The sequence below is a fragment of the Vanacampus margaritifer genome, chromosome 2 (genome assembly GCF_051991255.1).
Source record: "Vanacampus margaritifer isolate UIUO_Vmar chromosome 2, RoL_Vmar_1.0, whole genome shotgun sequence".
Lineage (NCBI taxonomy): Eukaryota > Metazoa > Chordata > Actinopteri > Syngnathiformes > Syngnathidae > Vanacampus > Vanacampus margaritifer.
In genome coordinates, this window is record NC_135433.1 from 40239518 (window position 1) to 40267323 (window position 27806).

The 27806-nt window shown below is 39.0% G+C and overlaps 1 protein-coding gene across 2 annotated transcripts in view; it reads left to right on the forward strand.

Annotated features, from left to right (window-relative positions):
* LOC144044746 (neuropilin-1a-like) overlaps positions 1–27806 on the forward strand; it is a 50499-nt gene that overhangs the window by 20753 nt on the left and 1940 nt on the right. The window contains exons 4-15 of one of the 2 annotated variants that reach the window (XM_077559342.1): positions 2775–3002; positions 6613–6783; positions 7151–7317; positions 16625–16780; positions 18249–18393; positions 18820–18995; positions 19134–19289; positions 20991–21135; positions 23401–23556; positions 24016–24057; positions 25422–25562; positions 26232–26545. In XM_077559342.1, coding sequence (XP_077415468.1) covers positions 2775–3002; positions 6613–6783; positions 7151–7317; positions 16625–16780; positions 18249–18393; positions 18820–18995; positions 19134–19289; positions 20991–21135; positions 23401–23556; positions 24016–24057; positions 25422–25562; positions 26232–26545 — 1997 coding nt within the window. Of the gene's footprint in view, positions 1–2774; positions 3003–6612; positions 6784–7150; positions 7318–16624; positions 16781–18248; positions 18394–18819; positions 18996–19133; positions 19290–20990; positions 21136–23400; positions 23557–24012; positions 24058–25421; positions 25563–26231; positions 26546–27806 lie in introns of both variants that reach the window. The other variant, XM_077559341.1, reaches the window with a different exon arrangement.

Here is a 27806-nt window from a genome sequence, read left to right on the forward strand (position 1 = left end):
TAATCGTCAGATGAAGTATGCTTGTGAATCGAGTCCATTTGTGGAGAAACTCAATGTGTGCGTGCATTAACAAGTAAGAAAAAAAAAAAAAAAGGAAGTGCCTCAATATTAAGTGTTATTAGCGATTGTAGGATGTTTTTGTGCATTGCTGTTATGCACAAAAGCACAATATTATGTGGTTTTGTTTTTTAGTTTGACCCTTTTTTTTTTTTTACAATATCATGATTGTTTATACAGCATTGTGACCTTTTTTTTTTATATCGCCAACCTACCCACAATATTGTGTTAATATTGTATCGTGACGCTTAGATATCCTTACAGCCCAAATTTCCATATGTCTTTATGATACTGCCCCCAGGTGGCTAAGGTGCAAATAACAGAAGGAGCAGCTCAATCTGCACAAAATTGATACAAAAAGTGTTGATTCTGGCATGACTGTATTTTTATTGAATAAAATATTATATAGTGCTATTTAGTCCTCATTAGTTTTTTTGGGTGGCTGGAATGGATTACTGGCCTTTGCATTCCTTTTAGTGAGGACAGACAATTTGAGAAATGAATGTGTTGAGCTACGAGCGTGGTCACAGAACAAATTAAACTCCAATCTCAAGCCACCATAGTACTGTATCCCCCCTTTAAAAAAAAAAGATCTAGAAAGGACCAGAATGGATAAAGAAGCAAGACAGGCTGGTTGTGGAACACAAACATGAACACGGAGCATCATAAAATGTACATTTGACAACAATTGTGGCACATTTACCAGCAAATGTGCCATGTAGTCAGGACCAAATAAAAAGAACATTAAAAACACACTCAATGGTTGGTCCGCTACTGCATGATGAGTCACACGTTCAAGTGAACATTCCCACTGGGAAACAAGTGTGACTCTCTCAAGAACCACACACACACTCACACGCACGCACACAACAGCAACACATTTACAGAAGCGTCACATGCTGCTCAACACAATCGACAAATTGTGACATCACCAACTGACTTTGAGCTGCCAGTGCAATGGTGTATGTACTGATGGATTCAAGTTCCAGTTGACCCAAATTACAGGAAACTCGTCCCTTGCTAACCAAAACAGCAGCACCCAGCGAGGCTGTAAGCCTGTCATGTGTGGAGTTTTCATAAATGTGTCCAGTGCCAGTATTAAAGATGATCTCATGTTTTTTTTGTGTGTGTGGAGAGTTGACGAGAGTTCCATTAGATTAGAATTAGAGAACACATTTCAGTTGCTAATCAAAACAGTAGCACCCAGCAAGCCACAGGAAACATGTTTTCAGATAAATTAACATGGGCAGTCTTGTGATAATGTGTGCAGTTGTAGAGATTATGTTTAGCGCTTTAGTCGACTCTTGATGTGCGGTCGCTTCACATTGTCGTGAACATGAAATCACAAATACTGTACAACAAGGTCGAATAGAGCATGGCTGGGAAAAATCAAACGTAACTTTTTTATAATAGTAAAAGTCCCATTACGAGGTGCGGTTAGCGTTAAATACAGCAACTTGACACCCCATGTGTTTCTGGGTCTGTGTGTTTTTTGTGTTGACTCCTGTGTGTGTGTTTGTTGCTCGCCAGTTAATAAAAAGCAGTCTCCACCTCTTCAGTCACTGTCAACACAAACACAGACGCTCCAACAGGGGCAAATTGGTGAAAAATACACTTTTTATTTGTAGATCCAGAGGTTATCACAGGAATAATAATATAATATAATATAATATAATATAATATAATATAATATAATATAATATAATATAATATAATATAATATAATATAATATAATATAATATAATATAATATAATATAATATAATATAATATAATATAATATAGGCGGCACGGTGGGTGACTGGTTAGCACGTCCGCCTCCCAGTGCAGAGGACGGGAGATCGAGTCCGGGCTTCGGCCTTCCTGGGTGGAGTTCGCATGTTCTCCCCGTGCTTTCGTGGGTTTTCTCCGGGTGCTCCGGTTTCCTCCCACGTTCAAAAGACATGCATGGCAGGTTGATTGGACACTCCAAATTGTCCATAGGCGTGATTGTGAGTGTGGATGTTCGTCTCTGTGTGCCCTGCGATTGGCTGGCAACCAGTTCAGGGTGTACCCCGCCTACTGCCCTAAGCCAGCTGGGATAGGCTCCAGCAACCCCCGCAACCCTTGTGAGGACAAGCAGTTAAGAAAATGGATGGATAATATAATACAATATAATAACAACAGCAATAATGTAGTTACTAATAATTACTTGTTACTAGTAAATGTGAACAGCAACAAGAACAGTCAGTAGCATTGTATGTATTAACAATAGTCTGTATTGTATACTATATTATTAGTAACTGTAACAGCCGTAAGGCTAGTCAGCTGTGTTGTATGTCATACAAATATAAATCTGTTAACAGATAGTAATGGTACACACAGTATAAGCAGAATATAATATGTAGATGTATGAATGTGAACAGCAGCAATACTCAGCAGCATTTTATGTCCCAATAACCCTACACCAATAACAAACTAATAATAATGTCAATAGAAAACCAGCTGTACATTTTTATGTGAACAGCATCAAGAACAGTCAGCGACATTATTTCTGTCACGAGATAAATAAAGAGGTTGCTTCCTCCATTTATAAGGCAAAGTGACATTTATGTGAAAACGTGTTGACCCTCCGGGGGGTTCACGCCATCACCCCAGCGTCAATTTGTTACCAGCCAAACACACTTTGACGCTTTAACCCTATATTCAAAACATTCCTTCGCGTCTCCTCCCGACAGGTCAGGAATGTTCCAGGAACTTCACGGCTCCCGCGGGGGTCATCAGGACACCGGGCTACCCCGACAAGTACCCCAATAACCTGGAGTGCACCTTCATGATTTTCGCCCCCAAGATGTCCGAGATCTTGGTGGAGTTCGACAGCTTCGATATGGAGCCTGACACCACACCGCCACCGGGGGCGCTGTGCCGCTACGACTGGTTGGAGATCTGGGACGGATATCCCGCAGGTCAGGAGCTTTTTCTGATAAATGCCTCCCTCATAAAAATAGGTCTCATTATTCATCAGGGTGGGAAACAATGGACTGAAAAATGTGGTGTGGAATAATGTGAAATTAATATTGCCACAATATTTAGCGTGTACCTAAAGAAATGTCTTTTTTATGTGTAAAAATGAGCAGACTCAATGTATTCTATTCTTATCTTATTCAGTTATTTAGCTTTAGGAATGCCCCTAGATACTCTTCTTCTATTGGATGGCATGTGCATTTAAAGATCCAATATGGAACTTTTTTTCCAAAAATAACTTGACCATTTATGAGTGAATTGCCTTCTAATTACTAGATTAACACCTTAGCTGTTCACAATGGGTACTCCTGCAAGCCTCTGGCCAATTGTTTTCAGACTGGATTCGGGTTAGAATTTCCCGCGCCCTGTCTGCGGATGTGACGTAATGTGCGTGGTGTGTATGTGAAGAACGGTATGTGCAGTTTCATTTTTCGTCAGCACTAGTAGTAGCGATTCGAAATGGAATATTCAATATAGAATATTCTATTCTACATTCAGTAGCTTTAAGACTACTCAGTGTCAGATAAAAGCATACAATTTCATATGAATTTACTGCGCATTTTTACAATATGCGTATTGCATGTGCCATTACCATGATGACGATATTTCTTCGTTACTGTATATCGTGCAGCCCTAATAGTAAATGTAATTAAGATAAATGTTTTCATAGTGTCATAATAGGAACAACTGCTAGTGTGTGTCATGGAAGCTCTCATATTATTAAACTTTTCAACATACTAAAATAGTTCTCAAATGTGTAAAAGACATGTCTGTAATATGCATTCGTCATAATTGACTTTGGATGTAATATTTTTGCTGTCCCTAAATCAGCCAAAAAAAACGCTCTGTTCAAAACAGCCTGTTTTAGGGCTGTGTCACTTTTATGTAAATAGCTGCACCAGGCCACGCTTAGGCCATACCCTTCTCTCTCGAAGGGGCAGTGATTTCGGTCATGGTAGCCATGTGCTAATGTTGTGAATGGAAACGACTGGCCATGGAAGCAGAAGAAAAGAAAAATACAGACATGTCTTTTACACATTTGAGAAAGTGGAAAAGTAGCATAACGTTACTACAGAGACTATGTTGTAGCGTTAGTTTGTGATTGTTTAGGCAATGGTTATTTAAGCTCCCCCAAACGTTATTTTGCCGTGAATGTCCCCGATTTGCCGTGAATGCTTGTAGACATTTACAGGCGATTATGAGTAACACAAATGTGCAGATTTAGGCCACTGCACGGTCGCAACGTGCAAGCCGTCTCGTCGAGACCGCTTAGCGGCCGGTTAGCATCACAAAAGTCATGTCAACTAGGTGGCGAGTTGCCAGTCACGGTAAATGAACCACCGCAGATTGTATCTTGACAAAACAATGCACAACCACTTTACCATATCCAACCTCTTTTAACCAAACAACCCTGTAGCTCTCACTTTAGGCACTAAAAATACACCAGTAATAAGGTAGAAGGTGCACATCTCTTATTAGAAAGGAAAGGAAGGAAGGCTAAATTAAAAATGTTACTTACATCTTTGTTACATTATGTTTAAACGTGTTGCAAATCCAGCTCTTAACAGGCTTTCACTAACAAAACAGTCAGGTACACGTCCTACAAAAATCAAATTAATCCACTGTCTTCTCAAAGACTTGGAACGAAGGAAGCGACCACTTTTTCCTGATCATTGTTTCCCCTCTCCACAGAGCATTTGCGAGTAGGGAGAAAAAGAAAGGAGCAGCCAGCTTCTCGAATTTCAGTGGGCGTGACAAACCTTTACCAGAGGTGGTGCCACTAACCCAAGGGGGCTGGGTCGAGTGCACTTCCGTGTCTTTTTGATGTCACTAAGTCACGGAAGTTTAATCTGCCCGTTTGAAGCACACGTTTTAGAAAGGAGGAGAAAGCTAAAGAAGTCGCGGACTGGTTGGATCGTAAACAGGCCCGGGATGCATATTATTGATAGAAAACCCCACTAAAGTGCATTTTCATACTATGGGACCTTTAAGATATATAAACGCCTCCCTAAAATAGATGATCACTTCTCCCAACAGACCAAAAACCTGGTATGGGATAAATAAATGCCTCCCTCAAACAGACATGGCCTCTTTTCCCTTCATGGTAAAAAAATGGGTAGTAAGTGGCATTTTTTAAGATAACTAAATGCCTTCCTCAAATAGAGTCCACTGTCCTTTTTTTGCCATCAGAATAAAAAAATGGTAGCAAGTGTAATTATTTAAGGCAAATAAACACGTCCACCCCCGAAAAAATACACACATCCATTTCCATCATGAAAAAAACAAGGAGTAAATGAAATTAGTAAAATCCACCCTCAAATAGATATGTCCATTTTCCCATCAGAAAAAAACAATTTAAGTGTGATTTAGATAAACGCCTCCCAAAAGTTGTTGCTTGCTTTGGTAGTATGTGTAATTAAGATATTTGAATGTCTCACTTAAATTGACGCCTCCCTTGAGCCGTCAAAGTGAAAGAATGGTAGTGTATTTGTAATTAAGATAAATCAACGTCTTCCTCAATAGACAGGTCCCCTTTTTCATCAGGAAATAAGCATGTAGTAATTGTAATTATTTAAGATGAATAAACACGTGCTCAAATAATTGCATGCCTTTTACTAACAGGAAAAAATGGTAGTGTGTGTGTAATTAGATAAATAAATGTCTCCTTCAACGAAATTTAGCCAGAGTAAAAAAATAGCAGTATGTGCAAAAATGCAGTACGTAACTACCTCCCACAAATTGGACCTTTCCCTTTGGAGAAACGACGACTAGTCCATATAATTATTTAAGAAAGATAAACACCTCCCTTCAATACATGCGTTTCTTTTCCCATTAGGTAAATAATTGTGTATCAAGTAATTCAAGGCAAATTAACGCATTTTGTCTTTTAATCTGCGGTGAGTAATTGTTACATCAGCAACACCACGCAGGCTGGCAGCGTTAACGCCACGCAACAGATAAAATGTAATTCCACGTATAATCCGTCACAGATTGTGGATGGCATAGCTCGTAGTTGGCAGTGATGACAATGTTAATCCTGGCAGATTAGCGGAGCTGCGAGTGTGAGAATATAAAGGGGATGCCGCCAGCTGACATGCCAACCTTGCTAATCGTGATGACAATGCTTTTATTTTTAATGAGAATTTTTATGATGATAAATGATGTAATCATGAGCATTAAAAAAAAATACGCGTGAAAAACAGTATCGTAGTGTTAAATCTAAATTCATGAATCATCACATCCCCTAGTGAAATACAGATCTTAATAAAAGTTTGAAATGGTCTTTGAAGCCCGGATTAAAGTTCAAAGGTATGGTTTCAAGACAGGGATGGGGTTTCAAAATAGGGTTTCATCCTAGATTAAGGTGTTAGAATTTCAAAATAAAGTGTCAACCCAGGATTAGCCAGGGAGTGGGTGCGCCACAAGTGTTGTAATGTGTTTATCACTTTCATTGCAGTTTCACATTTTTCATTTTTGATGATGTCGCTGGCACTCCCAAAAATCCAAATCAAAAGCCAACGTGAACATTTTCTTCTTTTTGGTCCTCGTCAGTGGGTCCCCACATCGGGCGCTACTGCGGCCAGTCGTCTCCAGGTCGTGTCATCTCCTACACGGGCATCCTGTCCATGACCATCACGACTGACACGGCCATCACCAGGGAGGGATTCTCCGCCAACTACACTATTAGAGACACCGGCCTCCCCCAAGGAAATGCACAGCCAGGTGATCTTCCTGTCAAGCCTGCTTACATTTTTCAAATGGGGTGGGCTTCGGGATTCCAACAAGGGTTAGGGTGTCATAGGTTCAACCAAAAGGAAGGGTTTCATAGCAGCATTCTAAACCAAGATTATGCTAACAAATGATGGTGTCAAAACCAGGATTAGGATTTTAAATTGGGTTTTGAAGCCTGGGTAAGATTTGATTTGAAGCCAGGAAATTTTTGAAGCAAAAGTTGGGGTTTGAAATTAGGGTTTCAAGCCAAGTTAACCTTGCATTTGGTGTTGGTACCTTTCACACAGAACGAGGAAAGTGTGAAAGGACTAAATGGGTAATGACAAAGCCTTGATAGAGGTTACTGTGTGCTTGTCAGACTTCTCGTGCTCGGAGCCTCTGGGCATGGAGTCGGGCGAGATTTCCTCGGAGCAGATCAGCGCCTCGTCGCAGTACAACAACAACTGGTCGCCGGAACGCTCTCGCCTCAATTATCGCGAGAACGGATGGACGCCGTCCGACGACACCGTACGCGAGTGGATCCAGGTCAGTGCCTCCGCCTTTTGATTGCGCTATTCAAATGATGCTTTTAAAGTAGGGTGTCAAGTAGAGGTTAGAAGTTTAAATAAGTTTTAGGGTTTCAAACCTGGGTTTCGTAGTAGCTGAGTTAAGTTTTCACATTAGGGTTTCAAGCCAGGTTAGGGTTTGAATTTAGAGTGTTAAACAAGGGTTGTGGTATGAAATTGGGGTTTCAAGATAGGGTTGGGGTTTCAAACAAAGGTTATCATTTCAAAGTAGGGTTTCAAGAGAGTGTTATGGTTTCAAACAAGGCTTAGGACAGAGGTGGGCAAACTCTGTCGTCATGGGCCGCAGTCCTGCAGGTTTTGGAGGTCTCCCTCTTCCAACACAAGCTGATTCTTATCAACAGGATAGTTATCAGGCTTATGCAGAACTTGTTGATGAGCTGATCATATATCAGCCGTGTTGGAGAAGGGAAACATCCAAAAACTGCAGGACTCCGGTCCTCGAGGACCGAGTTTGCCCACCCCGGTTTAGGATTTGAAATTAAGGTTTAAAGTCAGGGTTAGGATTTCAATCAAGGATCTTGGGTTTGAAATTAGGGCTTTAAAACAGGATTAGGGTTTCAAACCAGATGTAGGGTTTATGGTTTCAGAGTAAGAGTTTCAAGACAGGGTTAGGATTTCAGTTAAGGGTAAGAGTTTAAAATAAAGGTTGTAAACAAGAGTTAGAGTGTAAAATAAGGGTTAGGGTTTGACCCTGCAATTGACTGATGACCAGTTCAAGGTGTACCCTGCCTCTTGCCCAAGGTTAGGTGAGATAGACAACAGCACGCGCACAAACCTACTGAGGATAAGTGGTGCAGGGAATGGATGGATGGTTAGGGTTTGAAATTGGCGTTCCAAACAAGTTAATGTTTTGTATTAGAGTTTCAACACAAGGTTAGGATTCCTAAGAAGGGTTTCAAACAAGGATTATGTTTTTAAGACAGGGTTTTGGTTCAAATTACGGTTTCAAGACAGGTTTTGAGTTTCATCCCTTGATTAAAGTTTCAGACCAGGGTTAGGGTTTTAAATGAGGGCGTTAAAGCAAAAATAGATTTGCATTTTAAGTGGAGTTGAAGATTTGGATAGGGTTTCAAATTTAGGCCTGGCTCTCAAAGTGGGTTGCAATCGATTCAGTAAAGTGGATGAATGAGTATGTCCACAAGCATTTCTCAAAGTGGGGATCCTAGTCATCAGATGCTGCCCGCGTCCCAAATCTGAAAAAAAAGAAAAGATTATAGTAATGATGTCATGTTTTGGCCAGTCCTCCGCTTGAACCCAAATACACCGTAGAGATTTTGTTCACATGCAGAGAGAACATTGTTGATGTGAAACATGAACATTGTTCACTCATTTGCTGCATTTCCCCTGCACGTTAGAGCGGAAAATCAGCATGAAATTTTCATGGTGAAGCTACCGCCTCCGCATTGTCTGCGATTGTGCTTGTCCCCGTTTACGCGCATGTGTCACGTTAGCTTGCTGGTCTTTCACTCTCATTCAACAACATTTAACTTACCGTGCATCAAATTTAGTTTCGGTGCCTCATTTTTTTTAATGTCCAATGCCTTCGCATTTGCTGAACCAAATTGTATCAATCCACATTCTTAGAGTATTTTCAACCATGTTAAAGACCATTTATTATCCCTGGGCATTGTTGCTTTATGGCACTATATGGATAACAACAAAATCCCATCTCAATGTACTTGATTTTGGACATGGACACAAAAAACACCTGTTGAATGAACATCATATAGTTGGATGGGATCAGAAATAATATTTATATATAAAAATACATAAATATCTTCTGTTTTTATTAAAAACTGAATATATGTAGAGTGAGTACAGAGTAGATAGAGAATACAGTAAAATAGAATACAGTAGAGTAAATATTGAGTACAGGTAGAGTTGATGTAGGATACCATTATGATTAATGTAAAGTAGAATAAAGTAGAGATAGAGTGGATCATGATGTAGAATAGAGCTGAGTTGAGATAGTATAGAGTAAAGGCTGAGTAGAATGCAGGATAATAAAGAAGAGTAGAGTAGATCTAGAATAGAGCATATGTAGAATTAATAATAGAACAAATAATATCCTTAATATACTGTATCTAACTTTTTAAATCAGGATATTTATGATACCGTCCAACTAGACCTGGTACCAGGTCTAAAAGGTCCAACATATTAAAAGCCCACCTTGCTACTACAACAGTTTAGAGCATGATTGGTCCCTGAGACAAAGTTGGTCTAGAGGCCTGCTCCCATTGTCAGGACAGGAACTCATCGAGGAAGCTGCACAATGGCGGAGGAAACAGGAAGCGGGCAGGAAGTTCGTGTGGGCAGAGTATTAGTGGTGGTGGTGATGCTCTATTGTCTGTCTGGGGACTTCTCACGGGCTACTGGGCCTGACCGTCCCTCTGGGAGTCAAGTGGACAATCAGAGAGGTGAAAAGGTTTGTTTCTAGTCAGCACACAGTGAGGACATTGGACTGGACTTTTTTTTGTGGGTCATCATTTCATTGTTAAACTCAGCCCACGAGTTTGCTTGCTCCATTTTAATCTGATGGAAAATTACATCTTTAAAGTCTACTCAGATCATTGGCTGTACAGTGCTACATACAGGTGACCTTTGATTAATGTAGCGAATGGTTGTCTGTCAGTCTAAATGCCCTGCAATTGACCGTCAACCAATTTATTTTCAGATTTAGTGGCAGCCAAATTTATAAACTGACAACCAATAGTATTGATTGATGTCCAATCCAGGTTGACTGGCAATCCATTTTACAGGTAATTGATGATAATTGTAGATTGAATGGCAACCAATCCAGATTGGCAGGCGACCAAAATGGGTTGATGATCAATTCAAATGAGTTCATGACCATTCCGGATTGAGTGGTGACAAATCAGATTAAGTGGCAACCAATTGTTATTGACTGATGGCCAACGCTCATTGACTGGAGACCATTGCATGTTGGCTGACAAAAAATGAGGATACATTGATGAGCATTCCAAATAGAGTGTTGGTGATCCACATTGGTTGAAGACCATTCCAGATTGAATGAGGACTAATCCTGATTGACTGACTAAATCAGGTTGGCTAAAAACCAATGCTGACGATCAATCTCCACTGGCTGTCAAACATTTGATTGGTTGATAGACAGTCCAGGTTGGCTGCCGACCATAATTAAATTCAAATTCAAAACAATGCCCATTCATTAGCTAACACGAGACAAACACGCTTAACTAGATTGCTGGTTGAATTTTGTAACTATACAATTTGAGCAATTATTTAATTTCATTGTTCATTTTAATTATGTTGGAAGCTATAAAGGGATTTTATTCAACAGCATGACATACCAGTAGTACAGATGTAAGAGCAGTCTTAGTAATGCTAGAATCTTCCCAGCAAAAATTAATAACATCATTGCTATGTTAGAGTTTGAGTGTGCGGCACATGCTTTCAGTATTTAAGTGAGCGCTTCTTCTTTTTTTTTTTTATGTGATCATCAGTTTAAAGAAGTCAGCGTGACATCACCATAACATAATGACTGCTACACTCAAAATAGTTTCCATAAAACATGAATGGCACCACGTGAATAATTGACATGTTTGTGGGTGAGGCGAGGCGAGCATGTGAGCGGGACATTGCAACTTTACCCTTCAAGGAAGATGAATGAAGAATGGCCGCCCAGGGCCAGCATGTCGTGCCCTTCGCTGAACAACATGGGCAATTCTTCTCAGCTAGGGTACATTTGGGAGACTTGCTTCCGACGTTTTGAATGCAGTGGTTTTCAACTGGTGTCGACCTGGGACCCACAATTTCCTGTTGTCACTTAGTGCGACCCACTTTTTTTCAGCAAGTGGCAAAATGGCCGCCCCCTGAGATGGATAAAATGAGTGGATTTTGCTGTCTCGCTCATAATCCACAGACGCAATACCCTATCACATTTTCTTTTTTAAATGTTTTGATATTATGTTCAGGACATCTGACCCACTCCTGAGGGTCAAATTTAGTAAGAGGTCTTCCTCAAACGGACTTTTAAGGTCTTAAAAAGTCTTGTCCAGTCCCAAATGAAGGCTCCAATTTTTACCATCACACAAATATATTGCTATTGTAATCACATTGCAAAGAAAGCCCAGGAAAGGCTTCCTTTCCCCCACTGGACTGGCGGCTGTATTTATAGACGTCCTCAGGATCTCTTTGACGCCATCAGGAAGATGTCGCCATCTGGAGAATATGTTTGGGCCTCATGTGAGTCAAAAGTTAGATGGCAAAAAAAAACAAAAACAGCTTCAAGTCTCAAGGCTTGTGAAGAGTCAATGGCCAAAGAGTAACTTGCATTAACTTGTATCAACTTGCACAGAAAATCTCTCTTCTTGATTGGTCATGCCTGTAACCAGGGCCTAGGCGAACTAGGCGGTCGCCTAGGGCGCTATCTAGTGAAGGGGGCGCCAAATTGAAGGACAAAATAAATAAATAATATTTTTCCCCCTCAGGTTTTCTAAAATAAAATATGGAAATGGCCCTGCTATTATTTTTGTTTTTGCATTTTTGTATTGCAGAATTGTGTTATATAGTTGATACTTTTATTTTGAAGGATACAGGAAAAGGTCTCATAAACCGGTAGGAACTGACGTAAGTAACCGACAAACTGCCATGCCATTAGTAGCGCCGTCTTCCAAGTGCAGAGAAAACGTGTGCGCGCCACAGGAAATCAGAGAAAACTGAAGTTTACAACTAATTGAGTGAACGATTCTTTATCACCTGGCTGAGAAGGGAACGAGGTTCGTATTGGAGCAATGTTTCATTGTTTAACTAATGTTGCTATATGTCCATTGTGTAATTCACTGCATAGTAAAACATTACCGTTTTCGTCCACTGGAGTGTGCTAACGCTCCTTAGTAAATATTTAGCAACGCTATCGCTCAAGATTCTGTTTTATCGACTAAGAATCTGTGTTTCTGTATGGTTTATTTTTGTTTTAAGGTATTTATAATGGCAACAGGCAAGGTTAAAATGTTAATTTACAATATAAATTGTACTCAAGAGATTGTCAAGGCTATAAGAAGGTAATAATTTAAGGCAATTCATTTATAGTATATGGTAGGGTGACCAAATAAGTCCTCTTTTTTGGAGGACAGACTATTTTCTTAGGTCCTGTTAGGGCATCCGGGGGTTTTATAAATTCATGAAAATGTCCGGTTGTCATTACATTACTAAAAGGAAGTGAAGTACACTGTGTAACTGCAACTGGTACCACAATTTTAAGGCCGGGGCAAGTGTCCTCTTTTAACGAAATGGTAATATGGTCACCCTAGTATATGTCTTAAATACGGTTAAAGGATACACAAAACATACGGTTTGAGTTATTAATGGCAATGACCAATTGAGCCATGCTGAATTCAACTGTTACACTTGCATCGTCGCGGAAACATAACGTGGGTGACCAAACCACACATATGCAACCACAGAAAGCAGCTGCCAATCTTTAGCAATAAACGCCCCCCAATGTATGCAAAACTGAAAAACCGTGTTGTTCCATTGAGAGTGTACCGTCCTGATACATTAAATATCAGAAGAAAATTACATACATATATACATAATGATGTCTGCAAAATACGTAAGGAAAACTGTAGTAAGCATACAAATATAAAAAAATATGAAGTGATTTAAATTAATTAAGTGATGAGAGTCTGAAAAATTGATACGTTTTACATTATACAATATTCGAGTGGCCAAATGGTGATGTGATAGCTACAGTATCAATGCCTGACGTTAGTTTAATATACTAAGTGATGGGACAAAATAGCGTTATTGGGAATGTATCAATACCTCTTACGATTCAATGGTGAACTGCATCAAATATCGATGTCGTCGATATCTGCATGATATCACATTTTATGACAATTTAGATACTCTTTTGTATATTACGAGTCTCTAAATTTGAGTAATTACATTTGTATAAAGAAAACAATCATAATTGGACATATTAAGCTTTTTGTCTGACATTGTGATATTGGTATAAAAAATCTCAAGTTCACTCACATTTAATTGATACTCTACGACAGGGGTACCCTCAGGCACCAGGTGGCTCCCAAGGACCACATGAGTAAATGGTAAATTGTACTTCGATTACAAGGACCGCAGAGCGCTTTACATTTTGACTATTCGTTCACCTACTGATGATGCAGCATCAGGAGCAAGTGGCGGTTCTTAGCAGTGATGGAACATTGTGATTTTCTAGGAATGTAGAATGTTAATTATTTGAAAATGTGAACCGAGAGATTTATTAAAAAAAAAAAAAAAAAGTGGTGTCTATTGATATATCTGTCTATCTATCTAATAATTAGTGTCATCACCTGAATAAATCACACTAATTATTCATGATAGCTTGTAAAAATAACAGTACAATAATTTGAGCAAATTTGTTATTTTAGAAATGTGCATCAAACTGGTAGCCCATCGCATTAATCATTACTCAAGAAGTAATTTGCATGTTTAAAAAGGTTGGTGACCCTAAACTTCTACGGCAAGAACAAGTTCAATATTTTACCCCCTCTAAATTTTAGTGGTGGGAAAATGCATCACACAGAGAGCTGGATTTAATGTAATCTATTATATATAATGCTACAATACTCTAGCTACAAATTGTCTCTTCACATGGTGTCATCCAACTCTAACAGGTATTGTAAGAACCTTCAAGCCAAAGCTTTTTCTCTCTCACTATCACCCAAGGGGCAGCATCCTGTTTTGACAGGAAGAAGCATTGTCCCCCCAATTCCATTTAGCCACGCTGCTAGCGAGTGCAGCCCCTTTCCTGCGCTTCTTGAAAGTGTGTACGTGAGCTGCAACGTTGCCAAGTGTTGGAAAGATGGAAGATCAATTAGCCTCGCTTTCTCGATGGGTGCAGGAACTGTCCGGAATGTAGCTCTGACCTGCCACCTCGCTGAAATGCTAACAACTGCAACAGCTGGCCAGAGGAATATGTTGCCGTCCCTTTGAGGAATCTACTTTAAAAAAAAAAAATGAAGACCACTTTGATGAAATTTTTCATTCACTAAATTTAAGACTGTCTTTTGAAAATTCCCAGCATTGACCCAGTTTCACTTAGCAATATGAAACTTGGTCGACATGTTTTTCATGAGTAAACCCAGAAAAAAGTTGGAAGAAGCCACGCCCAAAGACTCATCAAGCCTTTTATTTTAATTTGAAACACAATTTTCAGGTAATTTTGGACAATTTAGTAGGCCAGTGCCCTGTCGAATAGCACTTGAGATTTTATTCAATTGCTACCAATTTTTTAGTTAGATAATATACTAGACCAGGGATGTCCAAACTATGGCCCGTGGGCCATTTGCAGCCCGCTGTCCATTTTCTAGCGGCCTTCAGCTTATACAAAAAGTAACTTTTGACACAGCCTGCTTTTCTAGATATGCAAAGAAACTATTTAAAACTAAAACTAAACTCTCCTTGTAATTTAATTAATGAAGTCAAATATTTCAGTTTTGAAAGCAAAAAAATATTTTCCTCCATGTTCCGCTGAACATATCACATTCATGATTAACTAAGATCCTCGAGTAAACAATGCTTACCAATTACTCTTGCTTTGATTCTGAATGTGGAGATTGGCTCAGGCTCTGGGCCCTGGGGCACATCTATCCTAGTGCAATACAGGTGTATGGGCCACCCCAAAATCATAAAAATCCCAAACTTTTTGTCTTGTTTAAAAATAACTATAAACCTGCTAAAATAGCTACAGTACGTAATTGATTGACTTATTAGTGTTAGCGTGTTTAATAAAGTTAGACAATGTCCAAGTGGCCCAGGCATCCTTCCATTATTCTGTAGGCGGCCCTCACAGGAAAAAAGTTTGGACCCCCCTGTACTAGACAGATGGGCAACACTAAATTGTGAAAATGTTGAGTTGCAGCATGGCGTCATACTTTGATGACTGAAAACAGCATGTTTTCAATCCAAAACGTTTTTAAGATATGACGACAACATACATACTGTATTGGAGACACTTGCAGTTCTATGCAGTATGATGCTCATGTCAAGTCATAAAATGGATTAGCTTCAGCTCAAGCGTGAACACCATCTGAGGAAATGTTCAGCGATAAGACCGGTATGAAGCCCACATTCCCGACCTCGGGAAATTTTCCTCATTTCAGATAAGTTGTACCATTTTCTGCACGCACTGATACTGTACATTTCATACGTTTTCTACGTCTTGATGATAAATATCTCTCTCTCTTATAATGTGAGCAGATAAAACATCTCCAGCGTATCTGGCAGTCTTCTAAGATCACATTTTCATTCCATGTGCAATAAAATTGTAGCCTGGAGTCGCTCTCTAATGTCATTTCTCTCTTGTGAGACATTTATTTGAACAGGAAATATTTGTTTTAATGTGTTTATACGCACAAATACACACAATCGCAGGCACAGAGTGTGAGATGGCGTTATAAAATAAATGCTCTTATTTTGCTCGCAGCCAAGTAACGTTGATACAACAAAAGCTCTTAGTCTACACACACAACACACACGCATACAAATGAATACAAAACAACAACACATGGTTGAGGTCAGGCACTAGTCATTAGTGATGCGTGCAGACAGCCGTATAATTGCTGCAGAGTTGGTTCCCACACATGCACGTACAGTTAGAGCGAGCGATACACACACACATTCTCTTCTTGTGTGACACACACATACGCACTGTATGGCAACTTCATCACCAGGAGTCTTATTGCATTTACATTTCTGCCTGCAGGGGGGGCGCCTTCAGGTCGCCATTGACTTAATTGAATTTTGTGTTTTATAGCGAGTTGTCACACTTGGCAATGACCAAAAAGCTAATGTTTAGCAAAAAAAAAAGCGCTGTTCATGCATCTCATATATTTAGTTGAGATTTAGTAGTAATTGGATACAATTTATAGGACATATCTTTGAAGTATCACTGGAAATGGCCTTAATAACTAAAATGGTTGCTTGAAACCAAAATGGCCGACTTACTGGGCATTTCGCACCATGCGTTCATGAGACTTTGTAGGTCTACTCATAGTAGACGTGTCTCCCGAAATTCATGTTGCTAAGTAAACTGAATCTTAAAGTACGACTTGACTTTCTGTTAAATGGCAAGTTATTTAATTTTGCTGCCATGCATCACCCACAAACTGTGTCTTTTGGGGCATGCCGTCAAAATGACCCTACACATGCCCCCATGATTTCATTTTGCACTTTCACGTGTAAATCTCCATTATGTCTACAATTACTGTTGTTCCTATTCCTAGGTGGACTTGGGCTTTTTGAGGTTCATCACAGCCATCAGCACACAAGGAGCCATCTCCAAAGAGACCCAGAAGCACTACTTTGTTCGCTCCTACAAGGTGGATCTGAGCTCCAATGGAGAGGACTGGGTGACTGTGAAGGACGGCTCCAAACAGAAGGTCAATAATACACTCAGGTCTTTTTTAGTAGAGTCGAACCTCGGTTTACATGAGCAATCCCTTCCGGAATGTCGGACTAAAACCGAATTGTACGAAATCCTAAGCAATATATAAATCTCATAGCAAACAAATTAAATCTAAATAATCTGTTGCAGACTCCCAAAAATATGAACAAAAAAGCATTCAATAGAGAATAACTGTAGCTTTAGAGACTAAAGAGACTTCTTTGATTTGAACACTGGGACAAGTTTGGGCAAAAATTGTCTTTTTTGGCTAAAAGACCCTTTTGTTTCTTAACAGTCGCATTCCAACTATTTTGCCAATGTTAAATAAGATATCATGTGGCCCAAATAAAGTGTTGTAAAACTTATATCAGTGCTTCTATTTTGAAGGTCTGACTTTTGACGGGAGGATGTTACACGAGATGTTGCCTGAGTGCAGCTGCTCGGGTTGACATTATCTTGTGTTGTTAATAAAAGCTTCATTGTGCAATATGCTTGGCCTTATGTTTAACCTTTTTACACAACTTATAAAATGCTTTGGATGAACGCTCATCAATTCTGGGAAATTAATAGTTGGGGGGTTGGGGGGCTGTACAAAAAAGAGCAGATGTATGATTTTTTTTAAAATTATTATTAAAAATTTAGACAAAAAAAAAAAACAGCCAAACACCTTATCATACGAAAACTAAGGCATACAAAAGCTAAGGTTCCACTATGATGGTGTTTTAGTATACAAGTAGATTTTTTACTACACTAAAATATGAAATCATCAGTCACAGAACATATGCAAAGTAATTGTTTATCTCGATACCACCAGTCCTGTGGGAAGCCAGTTTATTATAACTACATAAAATTTGGTGGGCATGTGTATCATGAGTAGATCCACAAAAAAAGTCTCAAGAACCATGCCCTAAAAGAGTCAGGAAGTGTATGTTCATAACAGTCAAACAGGTCCAATAGATTTTGTCCAATTGCTACCAAATTTGAACCTCATATACTAAACAGATAAAAGGCACTATGTTGCATAAGCATAACATTTGAGTTTTGGTTATGTATTTGCAACATGGCACCAACGTTCAATGACTATAAAATGCTAAACTAATAATAACATATCTCTTAAATTCCCGGAATAGTCATCCCCCTCAGCCACCTTCACTGAGCAACATGAAATTTAGTCGACATATCTGTCATCAGTAGCCCCACGAAAAGTCTCTGAGAAACAAACAAGAAGTTTGTCGTCTTTGTTCAAAGTTGCTATTTTAGGCTCATTTTGACTGTTTGCAGGGGTCCTTAAATAACAAACTTGTGCAAGGGATTTTCCCCCCAATTGCTACCAACACAGAATGGCGTGCATTATATCAGACTGATAGACAATGCCAAATCCCCCCCACACCCACACCCAAAGAAACTTGACTAGACTTTTTAACCACTGAAGATAAATAACATTTCTTCCATCACACTTTCAGATCTTCCAGGGGAACCACAACCCGACAGACGAGGCCCGCTCTTTTCTGCCCAAGCCGACTCTGGCCCGCTACATTCGCATCCGGCCCATGTCCTGGGAACAAGGCATCTGCATGCGCTTTGAGCTCTACGGCTGTAGAACCTCAGGTAGTCCAATCTCAGTTTTCTTGTCCCGCTCAAAGAGAAAAACTCCACACGGAATTGATGTGTGAGTGTGTTTCCTGGAAAACCAAGTGTCCACTCTGTCGAACAGACTGAAGCATAGCCTCTGGGTCGAGTGGCCTCGAATGCAACAGCCAGCAAGTCTGTTGAAGTCAAATGCCCCTGAGATGATGCTTTCAACTCGCAACATGTTCACAACCATAGTAATACTCACGATCCAGACAGACCATAGAAAGGAGTTTTTAGTCATCACTATATTTGCATTAGTTTATGGCTTAGATCTGCAACATTCAGTATAGTGGACGCGCTGATGTTTTGCAGCAATGAGCCAATCCTCTGTCTATTATACAGAATAATGTCTATGATCCGGACAGTCCAGTTAAAGAATTCCTCAATTTTTTCACCATGCAGATTACCCGTGTTCTGGAATGCTGGGCATGGTGTCCGGTCAGATCTCAGACGGTCAGATCAGTGCCTCTTCCTATGCCAACCGGGGCTGGGTGGCCGAAAACGCCCGTTTGTTGACGGGCAGGTCGGGATGGACTGGCCAACAGACGAAGCAGCCCTTCAGGAATGAATGGCTCCAGGTAAAAACCTCCTTACTTGATTATTACAAGGGTTAAGAGTTGAGGTTGGGTGTTTTTGTTAGGATTGATTTGGTTAAGGTTATGATTGTGTAATCAAAACGGTAAGTCATTTTAACAGTGACGGCTTCATTTTATCAGGTGGACCTGGGCCAGGACAAGATGGTGAGTGGCGTGGTGATTCAGGGCGGGAAACACTACGATAAGAATGTCTTCATGAAGAAGTTCAAGGTGGGACACAGTCTAGATGGAGAAGACTGGACCATGGTCAACGAGGAAAACACTACCAGGCCTAAGGTCGGTCCACAAAAGCTCGAAGCAATGTCCTTGTAGCCATTTAGCTCTTGTAGCTGTTTATTAGCCTATGTTAGCCTTTGTCTTTGCAGTTTTATCTGTTACATCTGTTTTTCTGTTTTAGTATCTTAAGTTCCGTTTTAGTCTCATATCTTGCTTCTCATAGCTGTGTTGTAGTCTCTGCTAGCCACAGTTTTTACAATTTAGTTGGTTGCATCTGCATAGTTTGTCTGTTTTAGTATAGCTAGCTGTGTCTTAGCCTGTTGGCCTTGCTTAGCATGTTTTAGCATATCATTGCTGCTATGTGAAAAACACTTGTGTCCATTTGTGTCTTTTTTTTAAACATTTTTATGTTTTTGGGATGAAACTGAATGCAGATGTCCCAAAAACGTAAAAAATGTAAAAAAAAAATTATAAAATACATAGCAGTGACGATATGTTATTCTCTCTTATCTGTGTTGTAGCCCCAAACCTGTCGTTGTCACGTTTCAAATGATTGCAGAATGACATTTCCAAAGTCTGGAAAGTAAAGTTAAAATGTAGTAGCTGGTTTGTGATTATAATGTCATGAGCTTTTCGTTGTTTTGTTTCCCTTTGTCCCACGTATATCGAATCTTCTTCTTCATGTTTTTTTAAACAGCAGCAGTATGCTAAATGCTAACAGCGGTACGCTTTATGCTAACAGGGAGCCAATTATAGTTTAGAATTGGTTGATGTGAAACAAACGTCTATTCTTACTGTAAAGTAGACTTCAGTAGATAGATGCGGTTAAATTTATGTCAGCTGCGTTTCTGGGAATGTGGTTTTAATTTCTCACAATGGTTTCTTCCACATGAGTAAAGACAAAGACGTGATGGGGAAATGTCAGGAAATTAGATTTACACGCACAAAGTGAAGTGATAACTGCAGATTGTGGAGAAATTTCCTTACAAGCACACTCTGTTGAAATAAAAGGTAAATGTACAATATTTAATGTTTTAATATTTTTTGCTTCTCTGCGTTTTTAGTCCCCAGTAGCCTCTAGTAGTCAAAACTGGGTTGTCCTTGTAACTGTACAGCATAGTGGTTTCTGTTGTAGAATGTGGTGTGTACATAACTTGATTGACAGGTGCTCTTTGTGTTTGGAATGTAGAATAAGCACATTGGATTGAGTAAGACCCCCTGAAAAAGGCCCTGGGGTCTCTAGCCGCTTTCATTCTCACACTGGAGAGGAAATCTATATCATTGCTTTGCACACCCCACTTCCTCTGCCGGGCCCGTCCCTCTGGAACCGCATCCTGTTCCATGCCTTCCAGATGTCGGCACCAAGGCGGGGGTGCATTGAGGGAGGTCTTAGGTGTTCCTCTCCCGCTGCTTGACTGCATACAATGTGCTGGATGTTCCTCACTCAGTCTGATTATTCAATAATATAGATACTAGCAAATCGTTTAAGATAGCCTTTCCCTAACGTTTTTAAAAACAAGCTACAACCCCTTTCAACATCCCAACAGTGATGGTGCAGACCCTCTACCACAGACATTTTTTGGTTTATTTTATTTCCATGCTAGAAAATGGTTTAAGGCAGCCTTTTAAAGATTTTTATGATGCGCATTTCCTTTAACATCACTACAGAGATTGTGCAAATTGCCTCTATCCCAAAGGCTATGTGAATTATCAGTAATGGAAGTCAGATTAATTTGTGGCGGTCTCCCCTGTGGTTGTTAGATCTTCTCTGGCAATCAGAACCACGACACACCTGAGCTGAGGTCGGTGGGTCCTCTGCTGACCCGTTTTATCCGGATCTACCCTGAAAGAGCCACCGTGGAGGGAGTGGGCCTACGATTGGAGCTGCTGGGCTGCGAACTGGATGGTGAGTAAACATGAACGCGGCACAGTGCACACCAATGTCATCATTACTAAAGACTCTCTTGTGTTTTAGCCTTTATTAGCTGCATATAAACCAATGTTAGCCTGTCTTAGCTGAGTTTTAGCCTATGTTAGCCTTTCTTAGCTGTGGTTTAGCTTCTGTTAGCCTTAGCAGTATTTTTAGCCAATCTTTGCCTCTAATTAGCTTCTTTTAGCTTGTTGTCAGGCTTTTTGCCTGTTGTTTTTTTAGCCTATGTCTTTACAGTTATATGAATTGTCTTAGTCTGTTTAATTTTGTTTTAGCATATTTTAGCCTCTCTCTTAGCTGGATATTAGCATTTAATAACCTGCATTTTAGCCTATAGTAGTCTAAAATGGATTTTAGCCTTGTGGTATAGATGGACGGATGATATCCACTCTCAGATGTGTATTAGCCTATGTCAGCCTCTCTTAGCTTTGTTTCAGCCTATCTTGACCTGTGTTGTGACAGTTCAACAAAACAATACAGCACAAAACTCAACAAACAAAAAATGTGTCCAGTCTTTTGTGGACGTTGCTTATGTCACAATATAATGAACATATTTAGTTGTCTTTTCTTGGAGTACCATCCCATGATTGTATTTTGGGGGTTTTACGCCAATATCTTTAATCTCACTTGTGGCCTCATATTTGGATAAATTTGGATATTCTGGAAAATAGCACAGAAGGCTTGACGGGAAGCAAAAGATCATCATAACACTGTTTTGCTATGCTCAGATAACCACGCTGCTCATTCAGTGGCTCGAGGTTTGAGACAAGTGTGGAAAAACTTAAAATGCTTCTCGTGTGCCTCAGAGCCTCTATGTCGACTCTCCCAAGTCTTGCATCACTTGATGTAAACAGTATTATGAAATAAACAATAATAAACCATAATAAATATTTGAATACATAATGCTGCTTGATTTATGTGATCCAGCTGAATACAGTACAAACACTTGCACACCCATTAGCCCTGTGCCAGCCTCTAGAATCTGTTGTTGACGTATTACCTTGAATTAGCTTAGCCCTGGATTCTGTTAGTGATGTTGATTTTCAAAATTAATTTTTTCTTGCCTCAGTCATGCTGCCTCAGTCTTGCCTCTGTCAAAGTTGGGGAAATTTAGTTATGCCGTAACCAAGTTAGCAAACTAATGATAGAAACAAATGAAAAGCCACTGACTGTAGATTTTCCACATTAAACTAGAATCTTGCTAAATTGGCTTTTTTCTTAGAAAAAAATTGACATTCTTGGAAGATTTTGACATTAACTTGCCGCACAAGATACAACATATTTCTTAAAAAAAAAAAAAAAAACATGATTCTTGTTTAAAAACAAAACAAAACAAAAAACAAAAGCACATGTGTATTTTTCTTGATTTCCCCCCTTGCACTGCATTTTTTCTCTTGATTCATAACACTTTTGCAAAAAAAATTCTAAAGAACAATAAAAAAAAATTATTGTAATGTTAGGGGCATTTTTCTTAAAAAACAAACAAACAAATTTTTTTTGTAATATTATTATGTTTTTTCTCTGAAAAAATACATTGATCTTTTATCTATAAAATTGACTTTTTTTAAGCTTAATATATTTTCTAACGATATTACTGTTTTGCACTATTCTGACTTTTTTTCTAGAAAAAAAAGACATGATTTTTGCAAGATACAGATTTTTTTTTTGTTTAAATGCATTTTTTTTTTAAATACCCCCAACTGTTTTTCTTTAATACAAATTCATCTCTTTCTCAAAGAAAGTCAGACTTTCTTATTGTAATATATATATATATTTTTTAATTCTCTATTTAAAAAAACAAACTTTTCTTCTCTCAGATTATGGCTGTATTATTGTCCTATAGTCCTTGGTACTCTTATAATGCGTGTGAATGGAACTGAAGTGAATTGTACTTGAATTAGCATACGTCTGCTATAAGAAAACAGATGGTTGATTTGCGTGTAATTAAAGGAAGCGTGTTGGAGTGAGTTGAAGGTGGCTTGTGGAGGATTAAAATAAGACGTGCGCACCTTAAATTGAAATGTCAGCGTAAGAACATGAAACCTCTTTTTTTTTTCTCTTTGAACCTTTGAATGAACGTAAAATGTTGTAATGGCTTCTTAAGTGCAGCAAAAGAGATTTTTCTAGACGCCATTTCATGTTTTTGTCACATTATCAAAGCTGATAAGTCTTCAAGTGAATATTTTAAGCTACCCAAGAATCAAGATAAATTTTGTAATTACATTTTTTTTTTCTCTTCAGAAATCACGACCACGGCCTTGCCCACAATGTCGGTCACTGTCACGCTTCCCTCCACCACCTTTGGAGCGACCACCACGTCGCCCCAAACAGTGCCCGTCACCACGCCGTCCACCAACACCGACGCATACCTTCCAGAACACTATGACTTGGCGACAGGTAAGATTTTTCATCGGGACTTTAATTCAATTCGATGTGTTGTTTTTTGTTTTTTAGAATCCCATTATTTTGGGCGGAAGAGTTGGAATTTTTGTTTGGTTATAAAATTCTTTAATTATTATTTTTTTTTGTCTATAATTTTGTACTTTATAGTCTTTGAAGGAAATAAAGCTGTATATGTATTTATTTGAGTTATTTTGGTTTGTTTTCTATTTTTAAGTTGTCTTTTTTAAGAACCAAACGTTTTTTGAAGGATAAAAAAAAAATCATTCAAGGAAAAAAGTCATTTCCCGCAAAATAAAAATAAATAATAATTCTAGACAGAATAATCCCATTTATTTTTAGAAGGATTGTATGTATATTGTATGTATATTTACTGGAACAAATATCCAGTTTTTTTTTATAATTAATTTGCATAATGTCACCCTCTTAAAATGATGTCCTCTGTGTGTTTAGCAGGAGGTGTCACGCCCACTGACGCAGTGGTGGACTTCATACCAGGTTAGCTTCCTGCCGCGTCCTCCTCAATCTTGATGTTTGAATTGAATCCCTGCATGTCATTAAAAGCAGGGCTGGCCAAACTTTTATGTCTTAAACTTTAACTTTGAAAATAAATGATACTAATATTTTTAAATCAGTTAACAATTTTACATACGTATTTTGCAATGTGTATGTATTTTTTTCAATTGTTTACACCAAATTAATGAAGCAATTATTAATATTTTTTTATTTTAAATTAAAAACAATGTAATAAATGCAACACATTACAAGACTGTTTCAGTGGGGGAGGGGGGGGTGCAATTAAAGAACAGCCTAGTCACTGGCTTCCTCTTCATCACTGAAAGCAAAGAGCATCTCATGGGTGCGACCATCTGCTGTCACATCAGGATCTTGCAAAGAGTCCATCTGGAGTGAAAGTTTACACCTGGGAGTCGCGTTTCTTCACTTTCAGATATCAGATTTCGTGATGAGGACAAAGAACAGGCGGCTATTTTGCCACTGTTCATATTGCATGAAAGTAGGCCCGTCATGGTTAACTCAGAGACATACAAAATCAAGACACCCCCCCCCCCCCATTTCTTGTTAAGAGCATTTTTTATTTCGAAGGAAAAAAAGAGTCTAAAGCTAAAGCTTTTTTCCCATTGAAAAAACAACTTTCTTTCTAAAAGCGTTTTTTTGTAGATTTTATTTCTCCACCCCAAAAAGTTTCCTAAAAAAATCCACTAATAAGATTACATTTTTTCAACAAATTTTTTTGTTAATTTTTTTAAAACTTAAAAGTGTTTATATGTACAGTATCTATGTATTTAAAAAAATATGTAAAACAAAATGTAGTCAAGAAAATAGGACTACCTGGTAAAAGTATTTTTCCTGTGAAAACTGTCTGTCAAAAAAAAAAAAAAAAAGCTAATTTCTGCGCCCCAAATTTTTTTAAATTCTTCTAAGATTGTGACTTTTCTGAATATAATCTGTTGTCCTATCCAGTGTGGCTCTTTACACTCGATAAAACGCTTGTTGCAACGAGCCGCTGGATGAGTTAAAACAAAAAAAACTTGACCACCACCTACAGGACGGGAGTGGAACATGTAGTGACTTTGTTTAGGATTTTCTAATTGTCATTTCAGTAATATTGCCATAGTTATTTGCTTTATCTATCCATCTGTCTATCTAGACATATTTTTATATTCATTCTTATCTTTCTATTTTTTAATCTTTATATTTGATGCAGCTGGTGTACCTAATGAAATGTCCAGTGAGCGTTGCACGTGTCCTTGAGCCTTTGTGTCAATCAAGCCGGACATTTCCGCGTGCTCCTCGGTGTCAGATTCCATGTGGTAACTACTTGTTGTTCTTGTGGCTTGCAGATTACTTGTGGTTCGCCTGTAACTTCGACTTTGCCTCCTTCTGCGGCTGGACCACGGAAGCGGGCTCGGGCGCCGAATGGCAGATCCAGACCGGCGCGGGAACTCTGGCCGCACGCAGAGCGCCAACACTGGACCACACGGGTAAGACGTGCGCTCTGCATTGTCGCTTTTGGCTCTTTAGGGAAGCGGTTGGAAACATTTTGAAAACTTGAACTCGGGAGGAAAATGGAAAAGAGCAAATGTTTAATCCAGGATACATACGTAAATACTGTACATTTTGTTCACATTTTCTTTACTAGTTGCATAATGTGGGTGTCCCAATACTTTTGTTCAAAGTCCACTTTCACTTTTTCACTTGTTAGGTGTCAAAATACTTTTGTTTACATTTTCTTTCCCTTCTCACTTCCAGCAGGGTGTCCTAATATTCTTGTCAAACTAACTTCACATTTCTTCAGTTTGTTGTCCTAATATTTTTGTCCACACTTTCTTCACTCTTTCACTTCCTGAAGGTGTCCCAAAACTTTTGTCCTCATTTTCTTCACATTTTCACTTGTAGGTGTCCCAAAACATATGTTCATATATCTCCGCTCTTTCGCTTACTGAACGTGTTCTTCACTTTTTCTTCTTTTTTTACTCCTATGTGTGTCCCAATACTTTTGTCCAACAAACTCCTAAATTCCTTCAATTTGTTGTCCTGGTTATTTTCTGCACATTTTCTTCACTTTTTCACTGTTCAGGACAGCTCCCATTATTTTAGTCCACAACCCCTCACTGCCTTCTGAGTCTGTTGTCCTGTGCTGCCCCCTGCAGGCCGCGTGGGTAACTTCATCCTGATGCACCTGACCGCCTCTCCGTTAAGAAGCAATGATGAAGATGATGAAGAGGACGTGGAGAAGGTGGCCCGGCTGTCCAGTCTGCCTGTGACGGCGCCTCACGCCGACCTGTGTGTGTCCTTCTGGTACCACATGTTGGGCCAGCACCCTGGGGTGCTCCACATCAGACAGGAAGAAGAACATGAGCTGGAGGAAGGGAGGGGGAACATCCTGTGGACAGTCAGCGGACACCAGGGTGCACGATGGAGGGAAGGACGAGTTTTACTACCGAGATCCAGTCAACCGTATCGAGTAAGTCTTCAAATCTGTCAACCTTTTTTTTCTCACACATGCTTACTTAAGTGATTGTTGCAATTGTGATACAATTTTAAAAAAAATTCTATATTCATGTGCTAATTGTCATCTATCAGTCAGATGCTCCTTTTATTGTCGTTCTACAATTGCAGCTTTACTTACAAAAACAACGAAGTGATTGTTGCAAATGTAATTTTGCATTCCTAAGTCAGCTGTTGCCTTCAGGGGCATTCTTAAAATGGTTGTTTTCCTCATACAACAATTGGCTGGTTTTTCTAAATGTCTTTAAACGTACTGTTAAATAATTTCTATAACTTTCTAATCTCTGTGTTACATTCAAGGACAACTTTTTAAAAAAAAATCACTTTCATCAATTTTTTTTTTACCACAAGTGGGTGATTGTTCCTGATGTCCTTAAATGTTTCCCATTTAAGCCTGGCGTTGCCTTCAGGGACGGTCTGATGTCAGAGCTTTCCTCACACAACAACAATAATTGAGTGATTATTCTGATTAACATTGGATATTTCTATTTATTATGTAGTTATATCTAGTAGCCTAAAAGGTTCATCTTTTCTCACCAAACTGCTGCCAAAGTCAGATGATTTTTCTAAAATATAAATGTCTATCCATCTGTGTATTCAAGTCAGGTGTTGCTGCTAGGGCAGTGGTGTCCAAACTATGGCCTGGGGGCCGTTTGTGTGGCCCGCCATCCATTTTTAAGCGGCTCGCGACATATACTAAAAATGACATCTGCTACTAATACATTTGTTTGATATACTGTCGAGCCTTTCTAAATATGCAAATGAACTGTTTACAATTAAGCAAGTAACACCATTTATCTTCATCAAGACTTTAATGGTGAAGTCAGTGATGGCCAGGTGCTCAGTGATTTTTCCGTGTTCCCCCAGCTAGCAAAAACAGATATAAGTTATCTTTTGAGCCTCTCTAAATCCGGGCTCTTAACGCCCGAATAAAAGAGGAGGTATTCTCTGTTATTGTTTCTTTCCTGGCTACTGTAAATAGTATATTTTACTTACTGTACCAACCTGCATTTTATATATATATATATAATTTTATTATATTATTATATTAATATTATATATTAGCTGCCTTGCTTGTGTCTGCATACCTACCTGACTCATTTGTAGCAATTTGTCTGCTGCTCATGTTTTATTTTATTGTATTGATATTTCTGTTTTGTCATGTGCTTGTAAATTGCTGTGAACAAAATCGCCCTAAAAGGGACAATTCAATGAAG